Below are 23,387 nucleotides of genomic sequence, written 5' to 3' on the forward strand. Positions count from 1 at the left end.
ATGTCAAATTTCACGAGAGCTGAGGTCCTGGAATTTATCAAAATAAAGGTAATTTTGTTTCATAATTAATGGATTCCCAGATTTATTAAGATTTCATTTTACATTTGGACAATTTGAGAAATAAAAAATTTTAATCGGCTATTGATGAATATTTGTTCAATAAGGGGGAAGTAGGCGTGGCTAATGCCAATAATATTTACTCCAACATTATAATTTAGTACGGTTTTTCGAATGCCTTAATGTCGGGTAGACTTAAAAGCTTGATCTAAACCAATTCTTTGATTTAGGAAAGTATTGAGGAAGAATTAAAAGTTTTGTATGATGTATTAAAGACCCAGGGTGTGGGGATGGAAGACCCTCTGGTGGATGCCGAAGGTGAATAATGTTCTCTCATTCTATTTTGACTTTAATTTAGGAAGGCCTTTTCTTTTTTTTCTGACAAGATCTTTCAATTCTTATGATTTGCATAATTAACATGCATCAATACATCAATATTTTATTAGATATTTAAATTCTTCAATGTTTAACTACACCACCCCCCGAGCTCCTCCTCAATATCCATTTTATAGTTTTCTTCATTGTGAAAAACTAGTTTGTTGAGGGTCCTGTTTGAAAAGAAGTCAACAGCCAACAATTTATTTTAAATTTTATTTTTCCATTACTTACATTGCTCAAACAATAATATTTGTTTTGTTTTTGAGTGTTTTCTTTCGTTTCTAAGAATTGAATCATTTATTTTATAAATTAATTAGGTTATTTCTATATTTTCAAGTTTTACTTTATTTAAATTATGTGGGGTGAATGAAGTTCATTCAAAGCTGTTCAATGGTTTAAAGGGAGAATTTAGAAATAATGTTTAATAACCCTACGTTTAATGAGTGGCATGTCCGATTCTCATAGGTACCCTTTAACCCTTCATTAGAATAACAATAAGCAAGATATCGTCGTTTTTTTGGAACTGAACCTTCAATGTTTCTGCAGCATAGGTCACAATTATAGAGAAACCATGTTTGAAAATAATCAATTGTCAGCTTCGTTCATCTTCATCAGACAAGGTTTATAGGATACCGTCTATCCCATTTTATAGATGAAGAGGAGACCGAATATAAAGAATTTAAGCCGCGGCTAAAATTTTGTCGGTTCCACTTAAATTTGTATTAATTTTTTCAAGATTTAAGCCGGCGCTCAATTAAACCCGGTTTTTTGGGGATTTTAGACGCGGCTTACATTCATTCGGACAAGGGTCACTTTAATAAAAACTACAACCTTATAATAATGAATTATTTAGGATTTCCGCGTGCAGATATTGATGTTTATCAAGTGCGGCATGCGCGCCATTCCATCCGTACTAAATCTAATGATCTGAAAGATGTTTTGAACAAAATAGAGTCTGGACTTCATAACATACACGCTCAGGTATTAATCTATGTAAAGGATGCGATGGAAACTTTTCTGATCTGGATGAGTTCGCCCTTTTTTATTGAGAAATGTAAAATTCAGACGATTTCCTTCAGGAAACCGCAGTTAACTTTTTTTTTAAATATTCACAGTAAAAAACCTATATTTCTCATTTATATTTGATCCTACATAGACTTTAAGCTAAGTGCCGCTGCACTGTGTTACTAATCGACTCATATGGTCGACTTTGTGTAACTGAAAAACAACCTTTACCATAAGTTGTTTTTATGGTAAGGGGTCGTTTGTTTGAATATATTCTAAAACTGTTTCTAGGCGAGAGAAGGAATCGGACTAGAGGATAATTTATCTTCGCTTTCCACAGGGAATTAAACTTAATTTAACACATTTTGTTTTCGGGTAGGGTCGGGTCAGACACACACTTATGCTGGTTTTTATTTATTTAATTTAGTAATTACAAATCCTGAACCAATTTTCAAGGTAAATTGTAATAAACATTTAAAATTTGGCGATGGTGATGGACCAAACCTCTGTAGAGTAAAAAATTAGATGTCAGTTCCACATTTATTGAAAATATATTTCGGTCTGGGTTGACCTTTGTCAGTTCTAACGGTATAATAACCATCAATATCGATAAAAAAAAATTGTTAAAAACCATAAGAAAATAAACAAACAAAAAAGATAATTAAAAAAATTGGGCTGTCAAATGGAAATAAGGGAAATGAACTCAGATCATGAGATGGCAAAAAGACAATTTTCAAATATTCACTTTAAGACCATTATTATTCCGTGAGATTGTTTCTGTCAGGAAGATTAAAAACAAACTGCTTATATGTATGGGAATAAACCTTTTAAAAAATTGGACATAAACAATACTCTTTTTTAAATAAATTTAAAAAACATGTTTTTCCTTAAAATAATAAAAAATATTTTGTAAATTGCAGCTCGTTAAATTTTTAAAAAGCTCTTTCCTTTTCAGAATTTATTTTATCTTGACATATTCCCAGAAATGTTATTTAAAATCCATTTTTAATTTATTTGCGGGGGGGGGGTACTATTTATTTAAATTATAATTACCAAGACAAAATTAACTAATGCCAATTTCCAGATAGTTGATGCGTCCAACGTTTAAAACTTCACCTTGAACTTAATTAATACAAGTTAATTAAAACTTCTTCTTTGAATCTTTGTAGCTTATTTGAGAAATTATTTAGTTATTTTGTTATTTAATGAAAACTATTTTTTAATAAGAATTATTAAAAAGGAGATTTTTTTAATTGAAAATTGAAAAACAATTTGATTTGCTGGCACCAATTTAATTGGTATTAAGTATATTCAATTCTTAAATAAATATTTAAGTTTAGGTCGTGAGAAGCCGATTCCATTTGCACGAGTTTTAGGGATATATTTTTAAATCCTTTAAACTGTAAGATAACAGATATTTTTGTTTTTAATCACTTTTTCTAATGATACCATTTCCCTTCATAGTTCCTAGTGTATTGGAATATATCTACAGAACTTAAACGTCCTTAAAATTGGAACTGTTATCATTTAGTTGCATAAATTTTTAATTTTTTTTATTAAATGTGGGGGATTATTTCTCCTCTGTATTAATCCTCTATTCAGAAGTGAAATTGGCATCTTGAAAGGAAAATTAAAAATATCACTTAAGTTTTTAAGTTAAATATTGAAAGAAATTAACGTAATATTAAAATATATTGATGAAGTTGTTTGTGCCGGTTCTCCTGCAGAAACTGCTGGTATTAAACCTGGAGATTTGATCGCAGGGTATTTATTTCTTCTTTTATTGGATACTTTAATCTTCTATTTTTTAACCTGACTTTTTTGTTTAATTTATTTTATTATTTAGTTATTTTGAATAAACATACATTTGAAATCGAAATCAGTATCAATTTTATTGCGAACTGTTTTTTTCATGTTTAGAAGTATGATATGTAATTAGCAAAATTCAAAAATATATTTGATGTTGAGAATGTCCATCTGAATATATTCATAGTAAATTTGTGAATTTAAATTAACTAGTTTAAATATCCTTATAATCAAATAAAGTGAAGTTTTGATGGATGCTTTGAAATGAAATTATAAAAATTTAATTTAGATTTGGTTCTGTAAACTCCTCCAACTTTACATCTCTCAAATCCATTTCAGAGGTTAGTTATCTTTAATTCAGAGATTATGTTTACCTGTTTCCAGCAACAATTGTGCGCGCATTTTTTGCCGTGCATAACAAGATAATATTTCGCAGATTTTCCTCATTTTATTGGCTAAGTTTGAGAGTTAAGAAAAATCGTGGACCTTTTCTCAGCTGGATTATTCATAATCCCAATGGCTTGATCTCGATATTTACAGAGGGCACTTTTAATTTTAAGGTTCAATGCTTTATCTCTTCTTTCAGTTATTCCTTCAGGGTATAGTTATTATGCTGGATATCGAAGAAAAAAATTAATCTGCAATAAAAATATGAAGATTATCATTAAGATATCTTAGATATTGCAGCTGCAGGTTATTACCCAATTTCTCCCTAAAATTGCATAAAATGGGAAACGGTTAAATTTCTTGTTTTTTCATCGCATCCTTTGATTTTAAATTTTTTTTCATCGGCTTGATAATATTTTTACGCCATAGAATCTATATCTTAGTGCCTACTTATTTATTCCATTTGTTTAAACTTGTACACTGTAATATAAATATATTATGTATTCATGAAAATTACTCCCGCTCTCTCAGCCAGAAAATACGTTAAATTTTTAACTCATTCAATTCAAAAAATTATACGTTTTTTTAGCAAACAGCCATAAAGTTCGATATAAGGCTTTCCTCCAATCAAAATTTCAAACAAATTTTTATCCCTGAATCAATTGTTCTCTGAATATTTTATTATTCTATTAAACTTTTTTGTTCTTCTTCAATATTTTATCAGTTTTGAAACTTAAAGGTTTTAGATTGACATTTCTTTTTTTGTGCTTTTCTTTTTGTATTTTAAAATATTTTTTCCAGTCTTTTTTATGTTATCAATCATCCTTCTTTATTTTTTCATTAAAAATATCTTATTATCTAATTCTATCTTAATTTGTATTAATCTGCGAAATTATTTCAAAATAAAGGAAGAATTGCTGAAAAGGCACGTTGCCACGTAGAGTCCCGTTCATATATATATATATTTTCAGGTGGTAGAACACAGTGAAAACAAACCTCTTACAGTTATATTGTTACGAGGCAAGCCATTTTTACTTCATAATAGGCTTTCTCTTGGCAATTGAAATGCACTAAACTTTATTATTGATTTGGTATTTTGATTTGTACAATGTATAAACTAACGTTAACAAGAATTGTTTTTAGAATGTTGTTTGAATAAATGAATGGATGAAAGGATGATTGGAAGTGAATGAATGAATGGATGAAAGGATGATTGGAAGTGAATGAAAGGATGAATGAATGAATGAATTAAAAATCAATGTTTAGATGATGCAGTGCACAGATTAAGACTGACTCCTGAAATTTGGTCAGGACAGGGGCTTCTTGGACTTAAAATAAGGTAAAGAGGATAAACCATATTAAAAAAGTTTATATTCCGATTGAGGGGTGGGGGGGGGGAATCATTGTGACAACCCCCCTCCCCCTCCTATCGTTTGTTTGCCAGAACTCAAAGTATTGGTCTGAGGCTATTCAAATGTTTTTTTACTTTTCTAACTAGTACATGCCCCTCATTTTAGGCCAAAATATGGGCTTCTAAACATACTGCATGAGTTTTCAGGCATACTGCCTGTAAGCCTTATTTTACCGTTACCAGACTAAATCCAAATTTAGACCTGCTTCCAGTCATTGGATTTCAACATTTTATAGGTCTTTATAAAGCCTTCAACACAAGGAAGCAGATCACACAATTTCTGCAAAGATATTTTGCATATATTTTTGCACAGACGCCTTAAGAGGAAAATAGCACAATTTTAGTTTTTTTTAATACACATAGGTCTTGAAAGTTTTGCAACTATTTTTGCATATTTAAATTCGCTGAGTCATGGGCTTTTTAAAAATGAATAATTTATCATGGTTTGCGCACTTTTGTTTTCCCACGATTTTTTCGCGAAAAAAACTTTATTTTGCAATAAATATTTAAATTTGTCAAATTTGCTTGTTTTTATTGTAGATTATTTAAGTGGAGCCCACGGGCTTTCAAAACATATATCATAAGTTATAGATTTGTATTACAATAAGGAAATATTTTGGGTAAACCAGACGTTAGTCCAAATAGGGTTATCGGACTGAAAGCGTAAATTCAGGTGACCCTTCATGGAAAGAGACAACGCCCGAATTCACAACTGTTCTAATTAAATGCTTTGTCTGCTCCGAGTTTAAATTAGAAAACAATGTTTTTTTTAACTGCTTATTTTACGGGTTACTCTGAGAATGTGACTTGTAAAATTTTTACTTATAAGAAACATTGAAGAAATCGTCAGAATTAAACACTTTCTGAGTCAGGAAAACGACGTTATCTTCCACATTATTGATAAGATTAAGGTTTCAATGGTACGGTTGTAAATCGGACATTGCCATCCTTGCATGGAATTTCACTGATATTTACAATTTCGGTCATTTGACGTAGAAAATATTTTCCTGTATCAAACTTTGCAGATATTATATTTTACTTTATTTTAGGCCTCTGAGTATTTCTCCAGCCCGATAATTTATTCAGAATATAGATGAATCTTAATACGAAGACTTCTAAATATTCATATTATTTGGAAACAATATGTTCAATATTAATTTGGACATAAATCCTGAAAAATATAAAGAGGGGTGGGGGGCATCCCCCTCCTTCATTCCTTTTGAAAACTGAAAACGGGGGATAAGCTCTGGTTAGCCCCCCCCTTCCAACCCCCTGGACAAATTCCTGTTGAAAGAGGTGAAATAACGTACCTGAGACAAATGTTGATTTGTATGAAAATTTAAACTTATTTGATCATCCAACAGGAATGTAATAATCTGAGAAACATTGTTTGCAATTTTCTGGATCAAAAACTATGAGAATGTGGCTCGGTAAACTAGATGCGGCTTGGGAGAAGGATTAAGGAAGAACTCCTTCCCATCTTTTTTACCTTTTCTCAATATTTTCTATCGTAAAATTCTGCAAAATTACAATAATTGTGATTATTTTAATCTTGTCGTCTTAATGACCAATGCCCAGTATACAAAACAGTTAAATGACAAATAAATTGAATTACAGAAAAGATGTCAAGTATTGGAACAGGATACGATCTCTACGCTTCACAGTTCTCTCCTGATGGAAGAGTTTTTCAGGTGCTTTTTCATATCCTATTACAGGGGTGTATATTTCTCAAATAAAATTATAACCCCCGCCCCCTGGGGTGGAATTCTTCTGAAAAATTACACCCTGGCCCTAGCATAAACAATTAATTTATGATCGCTAGCCTTAAAAGTTTTCAATTTCCTGTGAAATATTGACATATTTGTCCCTCAAACAAATACACACACAACCCCCGCTAGTACACAGTAAATACATCCAAATTCAATTACCATCCATCATATTCTACTCAGTATTATTGAACCTATTTTTTTTTCAATATAGATATTTTTTTTTCAATTTAGAGATTTTTTTCGTTTTTGTTATTTATATTCGTTATAGTTATTCTTTCTAAACTCTTTGTTCCATTAAAGATATATATTATTTGAACATTTTAAATTAGCATTTATGTTATAAATATACATGCTGTTGGAACCTCTTTTTTTTTGCTTTAAGTTCTCTTTTCAGACTTAAATTGGATACTGTAGTGGGCACCCTTAGAGTGTGACTTGATTGAATTTTTGGTCATGGGTTCTAGGCTTATACCAATGAATTTAAAGAAATAAGTTAAACTTATTTTAAGCCGAATATGTTCAGTTTTGTCTGTATAAAAGTATCCGGTTTAGATTGTTAGACTTTAAATGGTGATTGTTAAGATTGAGTATGCTGAAAAGGCTGTGGAGAATAGTGGAACTGCAATAGGAATGGGACAAATCATTCTCCCCCCACCTCTCCTCCCCTTCCCCACAGTTTTTCCTGAATGAACTTTTAATTGTATTAATTGATCACTTTTGGTACTATTTTATTTACATTTCTTTTCCCTCAATATAATTACTGCAAATCCTCAATAAAACCAGGAAAATCCGCCAAAAAATTGTAATGACACTATTATTTGGAAATGTACGTTCAGCTAGAATAAAGTTAGATTATTACTAGAAAGATAGGCGCGAAGCCACTTACATATAATAAGCCAAAATAATTATCGACAAAATACCCCCTGGGTTTCTGATTACCTGAATGACCCTGTGTTGACCTGAAGGTATCAGAGGCAAGGATGGAGTAGTGTTTGCTGTGGAGAAGATTGTGACCAGCAAACTCTATGAGAAAGGAGCAAACAGGTGGGTTTTAAATTTTAACCCCCCCTCCCCCCTTGCTGTAGTTAAAACCTCAGAAATTTAAATAAGAACATGAAATGAGGGGGAAGGAGAAGTAATACTTCGGAAGTATAAATAAATGGTTAAGAATATTTTATTTTTATATTAATTAGTCTTTGAAAATAATTTCTGGCATTTGTTTCTGATGTTTCTTGATTTCTACGAAATGATGGTTAATTAATAATTATTTATTTAAGGAGAATATTTAACATTGACACACACGTCGGTATGGCAGCAGCTGGACTCATTGCAGATGCTCGGCAGCTCGCTGAGATAGCTAGTGATGAAGCTTCTACATACAGGTTAGATAGCTAACATAGAAGATAACTAGTTATTTTTTAAAAGATTGCTTAACACTTAACAGGCTTAAAAAACGCTTCGAGACCTTTTTTCTACTAACGATTTTAGCTTTTAAATATTGATTTTAAAGCTGCCATTTGTCTCTTTAATCATTTTACGACTCAAAACTCTGCAGTTTTTTAGTTATCAGTGACGGATTTTAGAGAATAGACTATTTTTTTAGACAACCTTTTATAATTTCGACCGGGTATAAACCTTACCTTAAGGTTATTTGAGTTGCACAATTTTAAGCCTAAACGGTTCAGCCATTTGGTCGTTCATTGGAGACATCCAAACTAACACAGTGACAAGCCAAATATATGTAATACTAGCTGAAGGGACCGGCGTTGCCCGCGGAAAAAAAATTGCATTTTTTACCCCATCAACCCCCCCCCTGGCCACCCATGAGTGTCGTTTCGGCCCAATCGGTCCAGCCGTATATATATTCGTATATATACGAATGTCTTGTTTTATATGTAACTAGCTCAAGGGCCCGGCGTTGCCCGTGGAAAAATTTTGAAGAAAAATAAAAGAATAAAAATGTTGAAAAAAAAGTTTAAAAATAAATTCCGAATTTTTTTAACCTGTAACACCCCCTGGACTCCCGTGAGTTTCCACAAAAAATTTCAGCCCAATCGGTCCAGCCGTTTGGCCGGCTATCCGCAACATATATATATATATACGAATGTCTTGTTTATATAGAAATAAATAATGGTGCAAGTAGAGTATTTTCGTTAAGTAGCAAGTATTCCTATTTTCTTAAGTTTTCCAATTGTACATATTAGCTGACTAATTAATGGTTTATCCAGGAATGATTATGGATCTCCTATTCCTTTGCCCTACCTCAACCAAAGGATTGTACACAACAATGGTGCTTCAAGTATTTGTGTTTTAAGGCCATTTCGATAATTATTTGTAATGAAATTTTTGTTAAAAATTGTAAACCATTTGCAATCATACATCTCTTCAATTATTTATCTGTATTCTATGATTCTAATTCAACGATTGAATCTTTCATTTTATATTTTTTAATATTGTCTTTGCTTCAAACCCTTTTGCTCCATGAATATTTTTACTGCCAATGTTAATAAGGTGTTACATTTAATTTTGGTGGAATTAGCCTAAACTGTTGATCTGAAAACCATGATGTAAGATGTTCTAGTGGTTTTTGTTTTAATGATAAAAATATGTATGCAATACATTAAGTATGTGTACACGAGCAGGGTGAGTACGTACATGCACGCGTACACACTGTATTCATCTATCCGACCTTTTGGGGCAACCATAATGCTGGGATCCTGGGACAAACAGGTAGTTTTTATTTTCATTGATCAGAACTTTTGATTTGATGGATTGTTGTATACTCTGTTTAAATTTAGATAAAATTCTAAATTCTATATATCAGAGGATAGAAGGAGTTGAGCACATTTCTCCATTCAATATATTACTAGAGGAGACTGCTACACTCTCTACTTAAAATTTTTAAGTTTTATACAATACACAAGCAGACTGTTATGTCATGGATACACTGGTGGCGAGGAGCTTGGATCCCTATTTCATGATAGATTGTAAATCCTGTATTTCAGTCCTGACTTTGTAAATTCATTTTTGGATTGGAGTGTGGGGACTGGTGATAGGGCATCTGTTAATAATAACAATAACACACGTAAAATGTACATTGTACACTGTACAGACAGTTTTTTTTGACAATTTGATTATTCTCTCTTACTTCAATTATAAAAACAACTAGATTTTGTCATTTGCAATAGAGCCCTAGCCATTTTTACAAAGAGATGTCAGTTCTTTAAAGAACATAATTACTAATTCACTAGTGTGTAGAAAACCATAATTGTAAATACGAAATTACGAAATTGGTAATATTGATATTTCATTGAGTAAAGATACCGTTTGGAATCCAGCATTGCCATCTTTGCATGCAGGGTCACTTAAAAATACGCTTACAGTCCCTTTAAAGTGTTAATATTCTAAGGCTGGTGCACAGTTGTACAGTATGGGACCTAGTGGTGTTGGATATGGATACTGGGGAGCTGCCGCAGGTAAAACAAGATAAATGATCAAACTCCGCAGTTAACTTCATTATGAATTTTTTCTTCTATGGGGGGGGGGGATGTTTTGCTTTTATGAAATTATTTGATACACCCTTAAATTATATTATTTGTAGGAAAAGCTAAGTCTAATGCTAAAACTGAACTTGAAAAGCTTAAGATGGCCGACTTATCCTGTGCTGATCTAATCAAGGTAATAAATTAGAGATTAGGACATGAAAATTGAAAATATATTTTTTTTAATATTTTGATTTGCTAGGGTGAAAGAAATTAGATATCAATTTGTTTTAAATAGATTAGATGTCACATTACATTTAAAATTTTTTTTTATAGGAGGCCGCTAGGATCATCTACATGGTCCACGACGAGGTCAAGGACAAGATGTTCGAGCTTGAGCTCAGCTGGGTCGGGGAGTTCACTAACGGGATCCACATGAAAGTTCCAGATTCGGTAATCATTTTATTTGATTTATCGAATTGTTATCATTTATTTGTGTTCCCCAGAGATTAGTATGGTTTGGAATTTAAATATTATATTTAAAATTGTCTACAAAAAAATTTTATGTTAATTTATATTTCTCTAGTAAAACAATATGATTTTTTCCAGGTATTGGTTGAAGCTGAGAAGTTTGCCAAGTCTGCTATGGAGGAAGATTCGGATTCTGAAGATGAAGATATGTCCTAATCATGATAACCCTCAAACAAGAAATCTGCCAATCCTTACCCAAGAAATTCGCAAACCCTTCTCCAAGAAATCCGTCAAATTAAAGCTTAATGTATTCCCTTCTGAATATCGTTTTCTGTGATTAATTAATTATATGCTAGATTCCTTGTCCTTTTTTATCTCGAGTCCTCCTGTTTCAGATAAACTCCCAAGTCCCAAGATGCCTATTGAAAATATGGAAGAAGAAGGTCTGGCTAAGATCCCTGATCTTAGGATTGCACAGAGGAAGTTTCAGCTCCAGTCTGTTGAAAGATTTCAGGTTGGACTTTAAACCATACAAACCCCAACCCTAGATCAGGGGGTTCATCTAGGATTAATATTGGGAGAAAATTGTTCCACCTTATATAATATTCCACTTGTCAGACACTTAAATCTGCCACAAATTGTATTGGAGTCCATAGAATCTGCCACCAAAATCTTTTGTAGTTCCTATAATATATAACTTTTTTGTGCTTTAAATAGATCTTGGTGGACATTTGAGACACAAATTTGCATTTCTTGAAATGGGCGTGATATGGGGGGGGGGTATCTTTGAACTTTTTCATTCTCTCAAAACTTTGATTTCGTCAAATAAATATTTTTCACTCAATCAAAACAAGTTGTTTCATAAACTAAATGATTCGACTTAAAGATTTAGAATGATGCAATTATTAAATAATATTTTGGTTAGAATGATGCAATAATTATAGCATTTTTTCCTATAATGCAATTATTGAAAAATATTTTGGTTAGAGTGATACAATTACAATTGTATAATAGATTGTTATGAATGATGCAATCATCATAATAAAAAATAAGCATGATGCAATAATTATAGTAATATTTGGTTTAGAATGATGAAAGTATCAAGGAGAAGATAATGTCAGATATTAAAGAGTTTAACATGGCTCCATTATACCAACTCTATGCTAAGGTAATTTCAATTTGTTTTTAAAACTATTTTAAACTAATTTGATTAATAAATGTTTGATGAAGAGAATTTGATTTCACTAGCTACCTTTTTAAGTTTCTGTCTGTCCGTCCACAATACATATGTTCATTTTTTGCATTATATTTTCAAGAAATTTTCGCATTTTTTCGCGAAATTTTCACATTACTTTTTCGCGAAATTTTCGCATTATTTTTATCACGAAATTTTCGCATTATTTTTTTCACAAGATTTTCGCATTTTTTAGCGAAATTTTCGCAATTTCTATTTCGCGAACATTTCGCCCTTTTTTGCGAAACAGATTGAAGCGAAAAAATTCGCAATTTTCGCGAGCGAACGAGATGCGCAAAATGCAGCCAAAAACAAAATTTTGCGAAAAATGCGAAATCTTCTAAAGGGTCAGGATTTCTTACTACCAGAAAGTCGTCAAACTTTATTTAAGATAATTTGTTGTTGACAATTTGATAAACTAAAGACATGAAGGGTATTTAACACTGTTAAATCAGTACAAACGACAATATCTTCAGTTTAGATGAAGGTTTAAAGGTATCAGACCATTTTAAATCGGGTATTGTTCTCCTTTTAAATGAAGGTCACTTGAAATTACAATTACTAGTCCTTAAAGTTTAATTTTTTCAGATATTGGATTTTATTATATATATCATTCAATTTTCAGTGCACCCTAATTTTTTATTTTGTTTGACTTTATTGCAAACACTGAATTTTAGACTTGAACAAATTTTATTTGGCGATATTGTCAAGAACTTTTGTATCCATTTTTATTAGAAGTTTTGCATCTTATGGTAATTTTATTTGAAAAAAGTTTCTTTGTTTTATAAAAAAAAATATTAATTAAACCTCCAGAATTGTATTGGAAATATAGATATTAAAGGTACTGTAGGCATGGCATTTATAGAGTTGCATGTCTGATTCACAAAATTTTCCCCCCTCCCCCTCCCCTTTAGTGGGGTTTCCCTCAATTTTTCCATCTTATCCCTCCATCTCTTTAGTTTGCCCCTGTCTCTAGTGACACGATTTTATGTGACAAAAACAATTTGAAGTATTTAATATGAGAGCAATGTTGTTTACCGTAAACAAAAACAACCCCTAGTAGAGCTTTATGAAAGAGAACACTAAAATATCACAGCTAGACGCTTAAACCCTTAGTTGTTGGACATAGACAATCAGCTGGCTTATTGAATTTGATTAAATTGAATTTAGTCTGATCAAGTATGCATTGAATAGATATCTATGTTTTGTGTTTGGAAACTGATCATTTTCATAAAATTGACTTGCGCTATTTCTTGGTTTAGAAAAAATGGAGAAACTTTTCGAATAAAAAATTCAAGCAGCTAGGAAAACAACGATTTCTTCCACATTGTTGATCAGATGAATGGTACCGTTTATTAACGGGCCTGCTTCTCTTTAAAAAGATGGGGAAAGAAACATGAACTTTCCCTCATAAATTATTAAATCTTAAAAATCTTATTTTCGCTCCAAGAGAAACCTTTAAACGTATTAGGTATCAAGATTAAGTTTTAAGTACGAATTAGGGTAGGTCCTTGTAACAGAAAATACCATTGAATTAGTGGATTAAAGTAATCGAGTACTGGGTTTAGACTCCAATTTTCTAATCCCAATATCTCTTGATCCTGATGTCGAAGACTTTGATGTCTCAAAATTTGAATTCTGCTAGATCAACAAGTGAAAGTTTATAATTAGGGGCCAAATTTAATTAATATCAGAAGTAGTTGAACAGCTTTGACCAAGTTTAACTACTTTTCAATAACTTGAACCGGTGCCCAAAAGAAATGGTTTAACTTAGTCTACGGTAGATCTGCTACTTCTTGGTACTGACGGAGATTGTTTTGAGCCCCATTTTTAAACATTAAAGTTATTAGGCTTTTCGAAGCTTCATAAGAATCTGAGATACAAATCCTATTTCAAAATTGCACACAGCAAAAAATTCTCTCATTTAAGATATTATTTAGAACGATTTTTATTGTTTCAACCCGATTAGAAAATCGTTTTCCGTTTATAAAAATCGTTATGGTCAATATCTTTGATCAGATTAAAGATTTTGCTTTCTGTAATAAAAGCATTCTTGTCAAGAATGCAATTTTAAATAGAATTTGCATTTTAGATTCTTGATGCCTTTTAAAAAGCCTAAAAACTTTAAATGTTTAAAAATGAGCCTCAAAACGATGCCCTTCGGTACTTCTTGGTATTGATTAAAATTGTCTCAAGTTGCAAAAGTAAGTATTTGAGCTGAGTAATTAATTCCTTGTTGTAGGAGTTGAACTGGACTGTGGATCAGAAGTTGATGGAAAAGATGAAGGAGGAGAACAAGAATACATTGAACAAGATGGAGGAGACCATCAAGGATGCTGCAGGTAAATAGAACAAGAATACATTAAACACAATGGAGGAGACCATCAAGGATGCTGCAGGTAAATAGAACAAGAATACATTGAACACANTTCTAGGATTGGTCTGTTCTTTACTGATCATGAGATCATCAAGGCGAATATTGAGAAGGCTAAGGAGATGCTAGATGAAGGAGGGGATTGGGACAGAAGGAACAGGCTCAAGGTAAACAATAAACATGGGTGTGTAACTAGGTACACCTGGTTGACTACAGACAACTCACACCCTACTAAACTGTTAAGTCTCTTTTTGGAATTATTATTTCATCTGTTAGTGTTAAGTCTCTTTTTGGAATTATTATTCCATTTTCCTGCTAACATTTTTTATTCGTTAATAAGGGAACAGTGACAATTTGAGATTTCGGAGTTGTTTTCATTGGTGGATTTCCAAAACAATTGTAATTCAAATGTTAGTAGTTACGTAGTAACCATTTTTCTACATCCAGTTGACAATTTGTGGGGGGTCATTTGAGGTGCAACAAACAAGTAAGCCTTTTTTTAGAGATCCCCTAATATTTAAATTGTAAAACTGTAAAACATGTACAATATTGTCTAATACTCCGAAAACAAAATTTCAACTAAAAATATCATAATATTAAAAATGAAGTTGTGAATAATATATTTAACCCAAGGGGAAAAATAATAACAAATAATTATTTTACTAACCTCATCTCATACAACATGTATATTTTACATCAAAAAATTTAGGTCTCTTACATTACATGGAAATATTATTATTCGATATTCTTAACTTATATTTTCACATTTACAGTGCAACATTTTTGCTTGCCGGATCCGGAAAAATCTGCGTATCCACGGAAACTTTTTGCTCTCAAAACCAAAATTACAACTGTTGAAATGGTTGTCATAAAAAAAAGCGGAAAGAAAAAAATTAAAATTTTCTCATGTTAAAAAAAATAGTAAACCTTACGTAAACGTGCATGACCTGAGTACGGATCCGGATTCATTAATTTCAGGGCGGACCCAGGATCCGGATCCGCATTAAATGCAATGGATCCTAAGCACTGCACACTGCACAGTTTTATTCATTTCATTTCTAACATTTTTATAAATTGAAATGGATTTCACTTGATTCCAATAATTGTCATAATGATAATAATAATAATAAGAAAAATAATAATGATTTTCAGGTTTATGAGGGACTGTACGCAATGTCTGTAAGAGACTTCAAGAAATCAGCTTCACTGTTCCTAGACGCTATCTCAACATTCACATCATACGAACTCATGGATTACGTTACTTTCGTACAGTACACAGTATACATTAGTATACTAGCTCTAGATAGGTTAGTATACAGTATACATCAGTTTACTAGCTCTAGATAGCTGATAGGTTTGTACACAGTATACATTAGTATACTAGCTCTAGATAGGTTAGTATACAGTATACATCAGTATACTAGCACTAGAAAGGTTAGTACACAGTATACATCAGTATACTAGCTCTAGATAGGTTAGTGTACAGTATACCTCAGAATAATAGCTCTAGATAGGTTAGTATGCAGTATACATCAGTATACTAGCTCTAGATAGGTTATTACATAGTACACATCAGTTTACTAGCTCTAGATAGGTTAGTATACAGTATACATCAGTATACTAGCTCTAGATAGGTTATTATACAGTATACCTCAGTATAATAGCTCTAGATAGGTTAGTATGCAGTATACATCAGTATACTAGCTCTAGATAGGTTAGTACAGTATACATCAGTATACTAGCACTAGATAGGTTAGTACACAGTATACATCAGTATACTAGCTCTAGATAGGTTAGTATACAGTATACATCAGTATACTAGCTCTAGATAGGTTAGTACAAAGTACACATCAGTATACTAGCTCTAGATAGGTTAGTATACAGTGTACATCAGTATACTAGCTATAGATAGGTTAGTATACAGTATACATCAGTATACTAGCTCTAGATAGGTTAGTATACAGTGTACATCAGTATACTAGCTCTAGATAGGTTAGTATACAGTGTACATCAGTATACTAGCTCTAGATAGGTTAGTATACAGTATACATCAGTATACTAGCTATAGATAGGTTAGTAGAATTTAATTTTTATACTGAAAGTAATAAACTAATGTTTAGGAAAGATCTTCATAAAGATGTGATCAAGGGTAGTGAGATACTGGAGGTTCTTCACCAAATACCAGAGGTAGGAATTTATTAATCCTATAAAGGCTGTGGAGTGGGGAGTCCCCGCCCCCCTCCCCCTTCTTCTCGCTTTCTTGATTATAACGTCAATTATTTTAACTAACCACATATTTTCTGCTTACTTCATGAAGAAATTAAGTATTAGAAATTAATAATTAGGTTCGAAGCTTTTATACTATTTTCCTTCAAGAATTTTCTCTAATAACAACTATAAACTAGTTCAAGTTGGCGCATATGGCATATTTTATCGCAAGCTTAGAGTTAAATTCCATCTTATATTTTTATATTAATATTTTACAAATATTAAGAGATTTGAAATTAAGATTAGTTAAGTTCCGGCCTTCCTTGTGAAACCCAATCACAACTAAGGATTTGAGCTTTCTATCCTTAAATCTTTGAAAACCGTGCAACTCCATGTAAGCCATCGATTACATGGCATATTTAATCATTTGGCAGAGACAGAAACAAGTGTGTACAACTGTAGGGGAATGTAAGAACAAATTCCGTACATATCGTCTTTGAAATCTCATCCTTTAGGGGTAACCCTGTATACTGTATATCTCCCTAAAAGAATGATCTGATTTGGTTTGATAATTTGTATTCTCAGTAAATGAAAACAGAAAACAGATTGATTTTTATTGATATCAATTTATCCTGACTTTTTAATCTTTATTAATCATACTTGCCATGGAGCCAATAAGTTAATTTAATTGAATCCAAAAAAGAAAAAAGATTAAGTATATGACAGGTGTATATATTTCCTTACAAACTTTTTTCAGGGGTGTATATTAAAAAGTTCTTGAAATTTCATTTCTAGACCTCTGATATTTATATCTACGAGTTCTGTCAGTTCAAATAGTCTTAAAGTTTGAAATATGGACGGTTAACCCCATCTGGATTAGATTTATACCATCAGGTTGCGAAGATAAAGGGATTAGATTTATACCATCAGGTTGCGAAGATAAAGGGATTAGATGTATACCATCAGGTTGCAAAGATAAAGGGATTAGATTTATACCATCTGGTTGCAAAGATAAAGGGATAATAATTATACCATCAGGTTGCAAAGATAAAGGGATTAGATTTATACCATCAGGTTGCGAAGATAAAGGGATTAGATGTATACCATCAGGTTGCAAAGATAAAGGGATAATAATTATACCATCAGGTTGCGAAGATAAAGGGATTAGATTTATACCATCAGGTTGCGAAGACAGGGGGATTAGAAAATTTTAGTTTGTAACAAGAATTACGTTCCTTTTCTTATGATAAGGGATTAATATGTTGTTAAATATTATTAAATTATATGTTTAGGTTAACAAATACCTGTTCAGCTTGTACAACTGCCAGTATGCTGAGTTTTTTCAGGTAAGCATAAGGCTTCAATTGTTCTAACCCCGCCCCCTGAACTTGGTAATCAAATGGGACTCAAAAAGAGTTTTTATTGAGTAGCATGTCTGATTCACAACAGTGCCTTTTTCAACAAAAGACATGATTGTTTTTCTCGCTGAAAATTGATCATTTTCAGTTTCGGTTACTAGGTTCAACGTGATTTATGAACTAGACGAAGGAATACTATTAGTTTAAATGGTACCGTTGTCAATAAGACATGAAACTCTTCCATTAAAATTATGGTTGATTTTTTTTTATTGTAATATCACTTCAACTTGTGGGTCCAGTCCCTTTACCTAATGATATTATAGTGCCTGGGTAAGGTTGAGCAGGTGTTGAAGGAGGATAGGTATACTGCTCCTCATTACGCATTCTACGTTAGAGAGATGAAGATTAAAGCGTACGCACAGGTAATTTTGACTATCTGTTGTGGCAACTGAAATGGCCCGAGGGAAGGTTAATGGTTTGTTAAAATTAAAAAATTCAGTCTGGAAAAAAAAATTTTAATTTTAGAAATTCATTTATGCTAACAGAAAAATCCGTTTTATTTTGAGTTTTGCGATCTATTCACTATGAAAGACTAGTTTGATACAATTATATTCCTCATCTTGAGGGGTTTGGAGATTGGGGAAGGTTTTTGATGACTAAGGGGTTGGGTATTAAAAATGCAAATGTATTTTTAGAAAGATTTTCGTCGTCATTAAATGATAAAGTCTCATCCCTTCTGGGTAACCCTGTAATTATTATCTCGGTATATTTTCTTTTAAAATCATCCCCTCTTAAAGATACGTATTTCTTGCCTTTTGATGTCCAATTCTTACTTTTATTCGGATCTTCAAAATTTGTGAAAAAGGAGGGAGGGATCCTACATATTATCATTTAATTTTATCATAGTTTATTCTTCTAGTTGTTGGAATCCTACAGAAGCTTGACCCTCAAGTATATGGCTGATGCCTTCGGTGTAACTGAAGACTATATGGATACTGAACTCTGCAGGTAGATAGATAGATAGATTTAGTTTAATTCCAGGGGGGGGGTATCCCTCTTGCTCTGTAGGTAGTTAGATAGATAGATAGATTTAGTTTAATTCCAGGGGGGGGTATCCCTCTTGCTCTGTAGGTAGATAGATGGATAGATAGATAGATTTAGTTTAATTCCAGGGGGGTATCCCTCTTGCTCTGTAGGTAGATAGATAGATAGATAGATTTAGTTTAATTCCAGGGGGGGTATCCCTCTTGCTCTGTAGGTAGATAGATAGATAGATTTAGTTTAATTCCAGTGGGGGGGTATCCCTCTTGCTCTGCAGGTAGATAGATAGATTTAGTTTAATTCCAGGGGGGGGTATCCCTCTTGCTCTGTAGGGAAAAATGTATCAACCAACCGAAGGGGGATACCATAAAAGAAAAAGGACTAACTGAAACTTGAAATTAAAAATGTTCGTATTCGTTTATTGAAATTAATCATAATAACTAGGGCTATGGTTTCAATTTTGGACATGCAAATTTATTCAGAATACTTTTTAAACCAAAGCGAATATATTTAATAGAAATTTGATCAAAATAATAACAAAGATTCGAGAAATTCATTTAACAATATGTTTAATCCTTTTTGCAAACTGCTATTTTTACCTTTACAAGTATAGATGTGAAACCAAAATAAGTTATATTTTGTCGATATCAATTTTCAACCTAGTCAAAATGTCAAAACTTTTTTGATTTCTGTACAAAAAAAAACCTTTAATCGATGTCCATCGATCTGAAATATTTCGTTGGATTCTAAATCTTACCAGTTTTTTAATTATTCTTATTCAAACTTCATTAAAAATTTATGCAAAATTTCTCTGCTTTCTAATCTTGTATTTCAACCCGTATAGTCCTGTACTGCGTAGAAACTAATAAACACACTGCATTCGAAAAAAACTTGTAGAAAACTTAGGAAACTATCGTTTTTATTTCTTCATTTATTTATCGTTGTTAAGAGAGGCATACAAGACTCACAACGCTATTCTTTAAATCTGTTGACGCTTTTTGGAACTTGTAAAGTTATTCATTATGACAATATCCTTCCTTGTTTCCTGAAGTAGAAATGAGTCCCTCTATTTAGAATCCAAAATTGAAAACTATCAATTTTCAAATTTAAGATGACGGATATCTAAAGTATTCTTGATCCGTTGTGAATCTAAACAGTCCATTGAAATATGTTAAAATTCTCTTTAATTTTATTTAGGTTTATTGCAAGCGGTCGGCTTCACGCAAAGATTGACAAGGTAATTAATTTATTAAAAAAATTGATTAATGAATTAATAAAATTTCTTTAATAAGATTTTAGTAATGCAAAAAAGTTTGTTTGTAGATAGTTTTTGGTTCGTTTTTTGCATTTATTTTCCGGTCATCAGGGTCAAAAATCGAGTATATTTAGAATTCAAAACTTTGAAAATATTTGTTTATTATGCTAAATGTATGCCAAAAACGAACCAACCTAATGCACACTACTATCTAAAAGTAAACCTGGATATTGTTCAGGTTGGAGGTATAGTGATCACTAATCGTCCAGACAGTAAGAATGCTCAGTATCAAACCTGTATCAAACAAGGAGATATTCTTCTCAACAGAGTTCAGAAACTTTCCAGAGTCATCAACATCTAAACATCAACCACCGCCGAGCTAAATTAAAATAAGATTTAGAAAATTAAGTTAAAAAATTAAAAATATGTTATGAATGTTCATTTTTCACGTTTAAATTTGATGTTCTGGCTTTTAAACTTCAGTAACATATTTGACAACAAAAAATATAACGCCCCTCCCCCAGGATTCCTTCTAGATTTTTTGCCTTTTGTTCGTAAATAAAGAAACTATTGAAATAAATCTTGATAAATGCATTTTCAGACTACTTGATTAAAAATGGAATCCATGGTTGGAGAATGGAAGTTGGAACACAGAGATCAAAATTTCGGGTCATTCTTATTTAATAATCATTGATTTTGCTGAGGAGAGTAATGGTTAACTAGTTAAGGCGTTTGGTTTGTTCCACTAAAATCTATAAGTTTGAAAAGTTCAAAATGGTTTAATATTCCTGTTATTTGCTTTCCTTCACTTAACCTAATTTTGACTGTATGTCTAGTTAAATGAAAACAAACTTGTACAGAATATAGTTTTGAAATAGGGAAATCTTTTTTAAAAAAATATGTTCAATATATAAACCTCCCTTGGTTTATCTATCACCGATCTAACCTAAAATAATATGATTACTGGAGATTGCTAGTTTTGGGAAATAAGGAAGGTTCTAAATACTGTGATATATACTTGTTAAACGAAGTCCGCCATACCAATTACCAAGTATGATTTTGAAATGAACCTATGATTGTTTACTTAAAGGATGTATAAGCTTTCCGGTATACCTAATCATTTTAAAAAAGATACTTTATTATTGTAATTTAAACAAGAATTTCTAACCCGTGCTTATTGTTTTGCAATCAGCAATATGACAATATGATAAATACCATTTTATACTTATTTTTGTTTATCCTTATAAAATGCACCGAAACAGTAAGACGAATATAATTGTAGAATAATGACGTCTGTTATATTCGGTTTTTAATAGTATAATTAACATTATAAACAGTAATTGAGAAGTGTTCACAGACCCATTTCCTTTTAATCTCATGAGTGTAATTTTCATTTTTTTAGAGAGTTTCTTGAGTGTCGTCATGTTGGCTGGTTTTTAAGAACATTAATGACCAAATCCTCTGCAGGAATATGTTTTAACACTTGTACGACGTTGCGACCTCGTAGCTTGTCTAGTATTACTTTATACCACAGATGAAGTTGAAGCAATTTTATTTGGTAGCAAACTAGTGATCAAAACTTTTGCTACTCTCAATAACTACTCAAAAAAGTAATTTTGAATTTTAATCTGAAAATTACTTTTTGGGACTTAAGTCCATTCAATGTAATTAAATCTCTCCTTTTGCCTGTGCTACAATACAGATTATCAAGTGGAAAGTTTAAAGGGACTGTATTAAAGTAAAAATGAAAGGGGGTATGGGCTAAAACCTAAGAACTTCAGGAGTTGATTGAGACCTATAAGAGTTTTTCTATGTAATACAGACGGAGACGAGAAAATGATACTGCATTGTCATTTGTGGGAGTTCTGGTCACTTGATATGGACGTATTTACTCTAATAAAAAAGGAAAGTTATTAAATTCAAATAATAATATGAGCAAACCCTAGTTTTTCAGGCTCCTCTGGGATATCGTCATTTTCAGATTGGTTGCGTATTTACTGAATATGATCTGTTTAAAACTTAGATTAATATACATAAGTTCTGGTATGATTTTGACACAGTTTTATATCAATTTCGCGAGAAAGGAACATCAGATAAAACTCTTAAAGGTCTCGATCAACTCCTAAAATACTCAGGTTTCATTATATACCCGCTTTCATTTTTCCTTAACAGTCCCTTTGAAGTTGCCTTTATTGCATTGTACGACGTAGGAGTATGTCCTTTAAAGTCGGATTTGACTTGACTTGACTTGACTTGATTTGTTTTGACTTGACTTGACTTGACTTGACTTGGCTTGGGCTTGGGCTTGGGCTTGATTTGTATAGAAGGGAAGACGTCAACCCATGGAAAAGTCTGTGGTGTATTTAGAGAGAGGGGGGAATATATACCACCCTTTAATTTTATTCTTAGTAATGGTTTTAATAATTCTTGACTGCGATAATTCAGTTATTTTTTAAGTAATTTTATTAAAAAGCGAAGATTCTTTTACCTTCACACCCACATTAAGAGCATTCCAGGGGTGGGGGGGGGGGGGGTACATAATCATCGTTGACAAATCAAAATCAAAATAGGTTTGAAACTTGTCAGAATTAAAGATTACTAAAATGTTTAAATAGCATTATAAGGTGCTGTCTTGAACGACTAGCCGACTTTTTTGAGTTCACATAAATATCATTAAATAATTCAGATTTGTGTTTAATGGCATTCTCCCAATTTAGACAGACTTTTTGTTAAAACATTTTTATAATTAGATGTAGAATATAAACTATCTGATGATAAAGGAACATTTACCAAGGTATATATTTAAAGTATAAATCTATGTCTGTCTGTTTGTTTGTCAGAAACCCCTTGACCGATTTACCTCAAATTTTGATTGGGTGACTTGGTAGGATAACAGCAATGTTTATTGTATTGTTTATAAAATCTAGGTTGTCTGGGTTAATTTTTGTAGAGAAAGTTTAATTTTCAGGCAAAGCTGGGTTCCCTTTAAGCTATTCATTAGTATGTTTGGTCTGATTGCCATTTATTCACATTTTCCCATCATAAGGAATATATATTTGAGTGTCGCAAAACCAATTTAATCATTCGCATTGGCGGTTCCTTTGGGGGCGGCGGCTAATATTTTTATTTCCTTCCCCCCCCCCCCCCCCCC

General features: G+C 32.0%; 4 protein-coding genes across 5 annotated transcripts in view; all 4 read left to right on the forward strand.

The window, feature by feature from the left end:
- On the forward strand, positions 1 to 6,665 carry LOC111704642 (26S proteasome non-ATPase regulatory subunit 9). The gene is made up of 10 exons (XM_023476939.1): positions 1 to 48; positions 288 to 375; positions 1,289 to 1,416; positions 1,732 to 1,780; positions 2,781 to 2,816; positions 3,144 to 3,204; positions 3,536 to 3,587; positions 4,605 to 4,653; positions 4,900 to 4,972; positions 6,094 to 6,665. Exons 1-10 carry the CDS (start codon positions 1 to 3, stop codon positions 6,119 to 6,121), a joined length of 612 nt encoding a protein of 203 aa, XP_023332707.1. The 3' UTR covers positions 6,122 to 6,665.
- On the forward strand, positions 6,646 to 11,160 carry LOC111704641 (proteasome subunit alpha type-3-like). Its single transcript, XM_023476938.1, has 10 exons — positions 6,646 to 6,735; positions 7,396 to 7,441; positions 7,779 to 7,857; positions 8,091 to 8,195; positions 9,042 to 9,086; positions 9,456 to 9,543; positions 10,223 to 10,289; positions 10,415 to 10,491; positions 10,632 to 10,748; positions 10,905 to 11,160. Exons 1-10 carry the CDS (start codon positions 6,667 to 6,669, stop codon positions 10,980 to 10,982), a joined length of 771 nt encoding a protein of 256 aa, XP_023332706.1. The 5' UTR covers positions 6,646 to 6,666; the 3' UTR covers positions 10,983 to 11,160.
- LOC111704639 (26S proteasome non-ATPase regulatory subunit 6-like) lies at positions 11,108 to 20,838 on the forward strand. Its single transcript, XM_023476936.1, is given in 11 exon segments — positions 11,108 to 11,280; positions 11,854 to 11,934; positions 14,243 to 14,345; positions 14,348 to 14,541; positions 15,527 to 15,681; positions 16,495 to 16,561; positions 17,875 to 17,928; positions 18,264 to 18,362; positions 18,860 to 18,948; positions 20,179 to 20,218; positions 20,475 to 20,838. Coding segments are annotated over 11 exon segments (1,170 nt in total). The 5' UTR covers positions 11,108 to 11,115; the 3' UTR covers positions 20,598 to 20,838.
- Positions 20,833 to 23,387, forward strand: part of LOC111704643 (fatty acid-binding protein homolog 9) — a 9,236-nt gene continuing 6,681 nt past the window's right edge. For both annotated transcript variants that reach the window (XM_023476940.1, XM_023476941.1), the window contains exons 1-3: positions 20,833 to 20,905; positions 21,639 to 21,703; positions 22,987 to 23,030. In XM_023476940.1, coding sequence (XP_023332708.1) covers positions 20,853 to 20,905; positions 21,639 to 21,703; positions 22,987 to 23,030 — 162 coding nt within the window. In that variant the 5' untranslated portion in view covers positions 20,833 to 20,852. The remainder of the gene's footprint in view (positions 20,906 to 21,638; positions 21,704 to 22,986; positions 23,031 to 23,387) is intronic.

This window comes from Eurytemora carolleeae, unplaced genomic scaffold, assembly GCF_000591075.1.
Source record: "Eurytemora carolleeae unplaced genomic scaffold, Eaff_2.0 scaffold31, whole genome shotgun sequence".
Lineage (NCBI taxonomy): Eukaryota > Metazoa > Arthropoda > Copepoda > Calanoida > Temoridae > Eurytemora > Eurytemora carolleeae.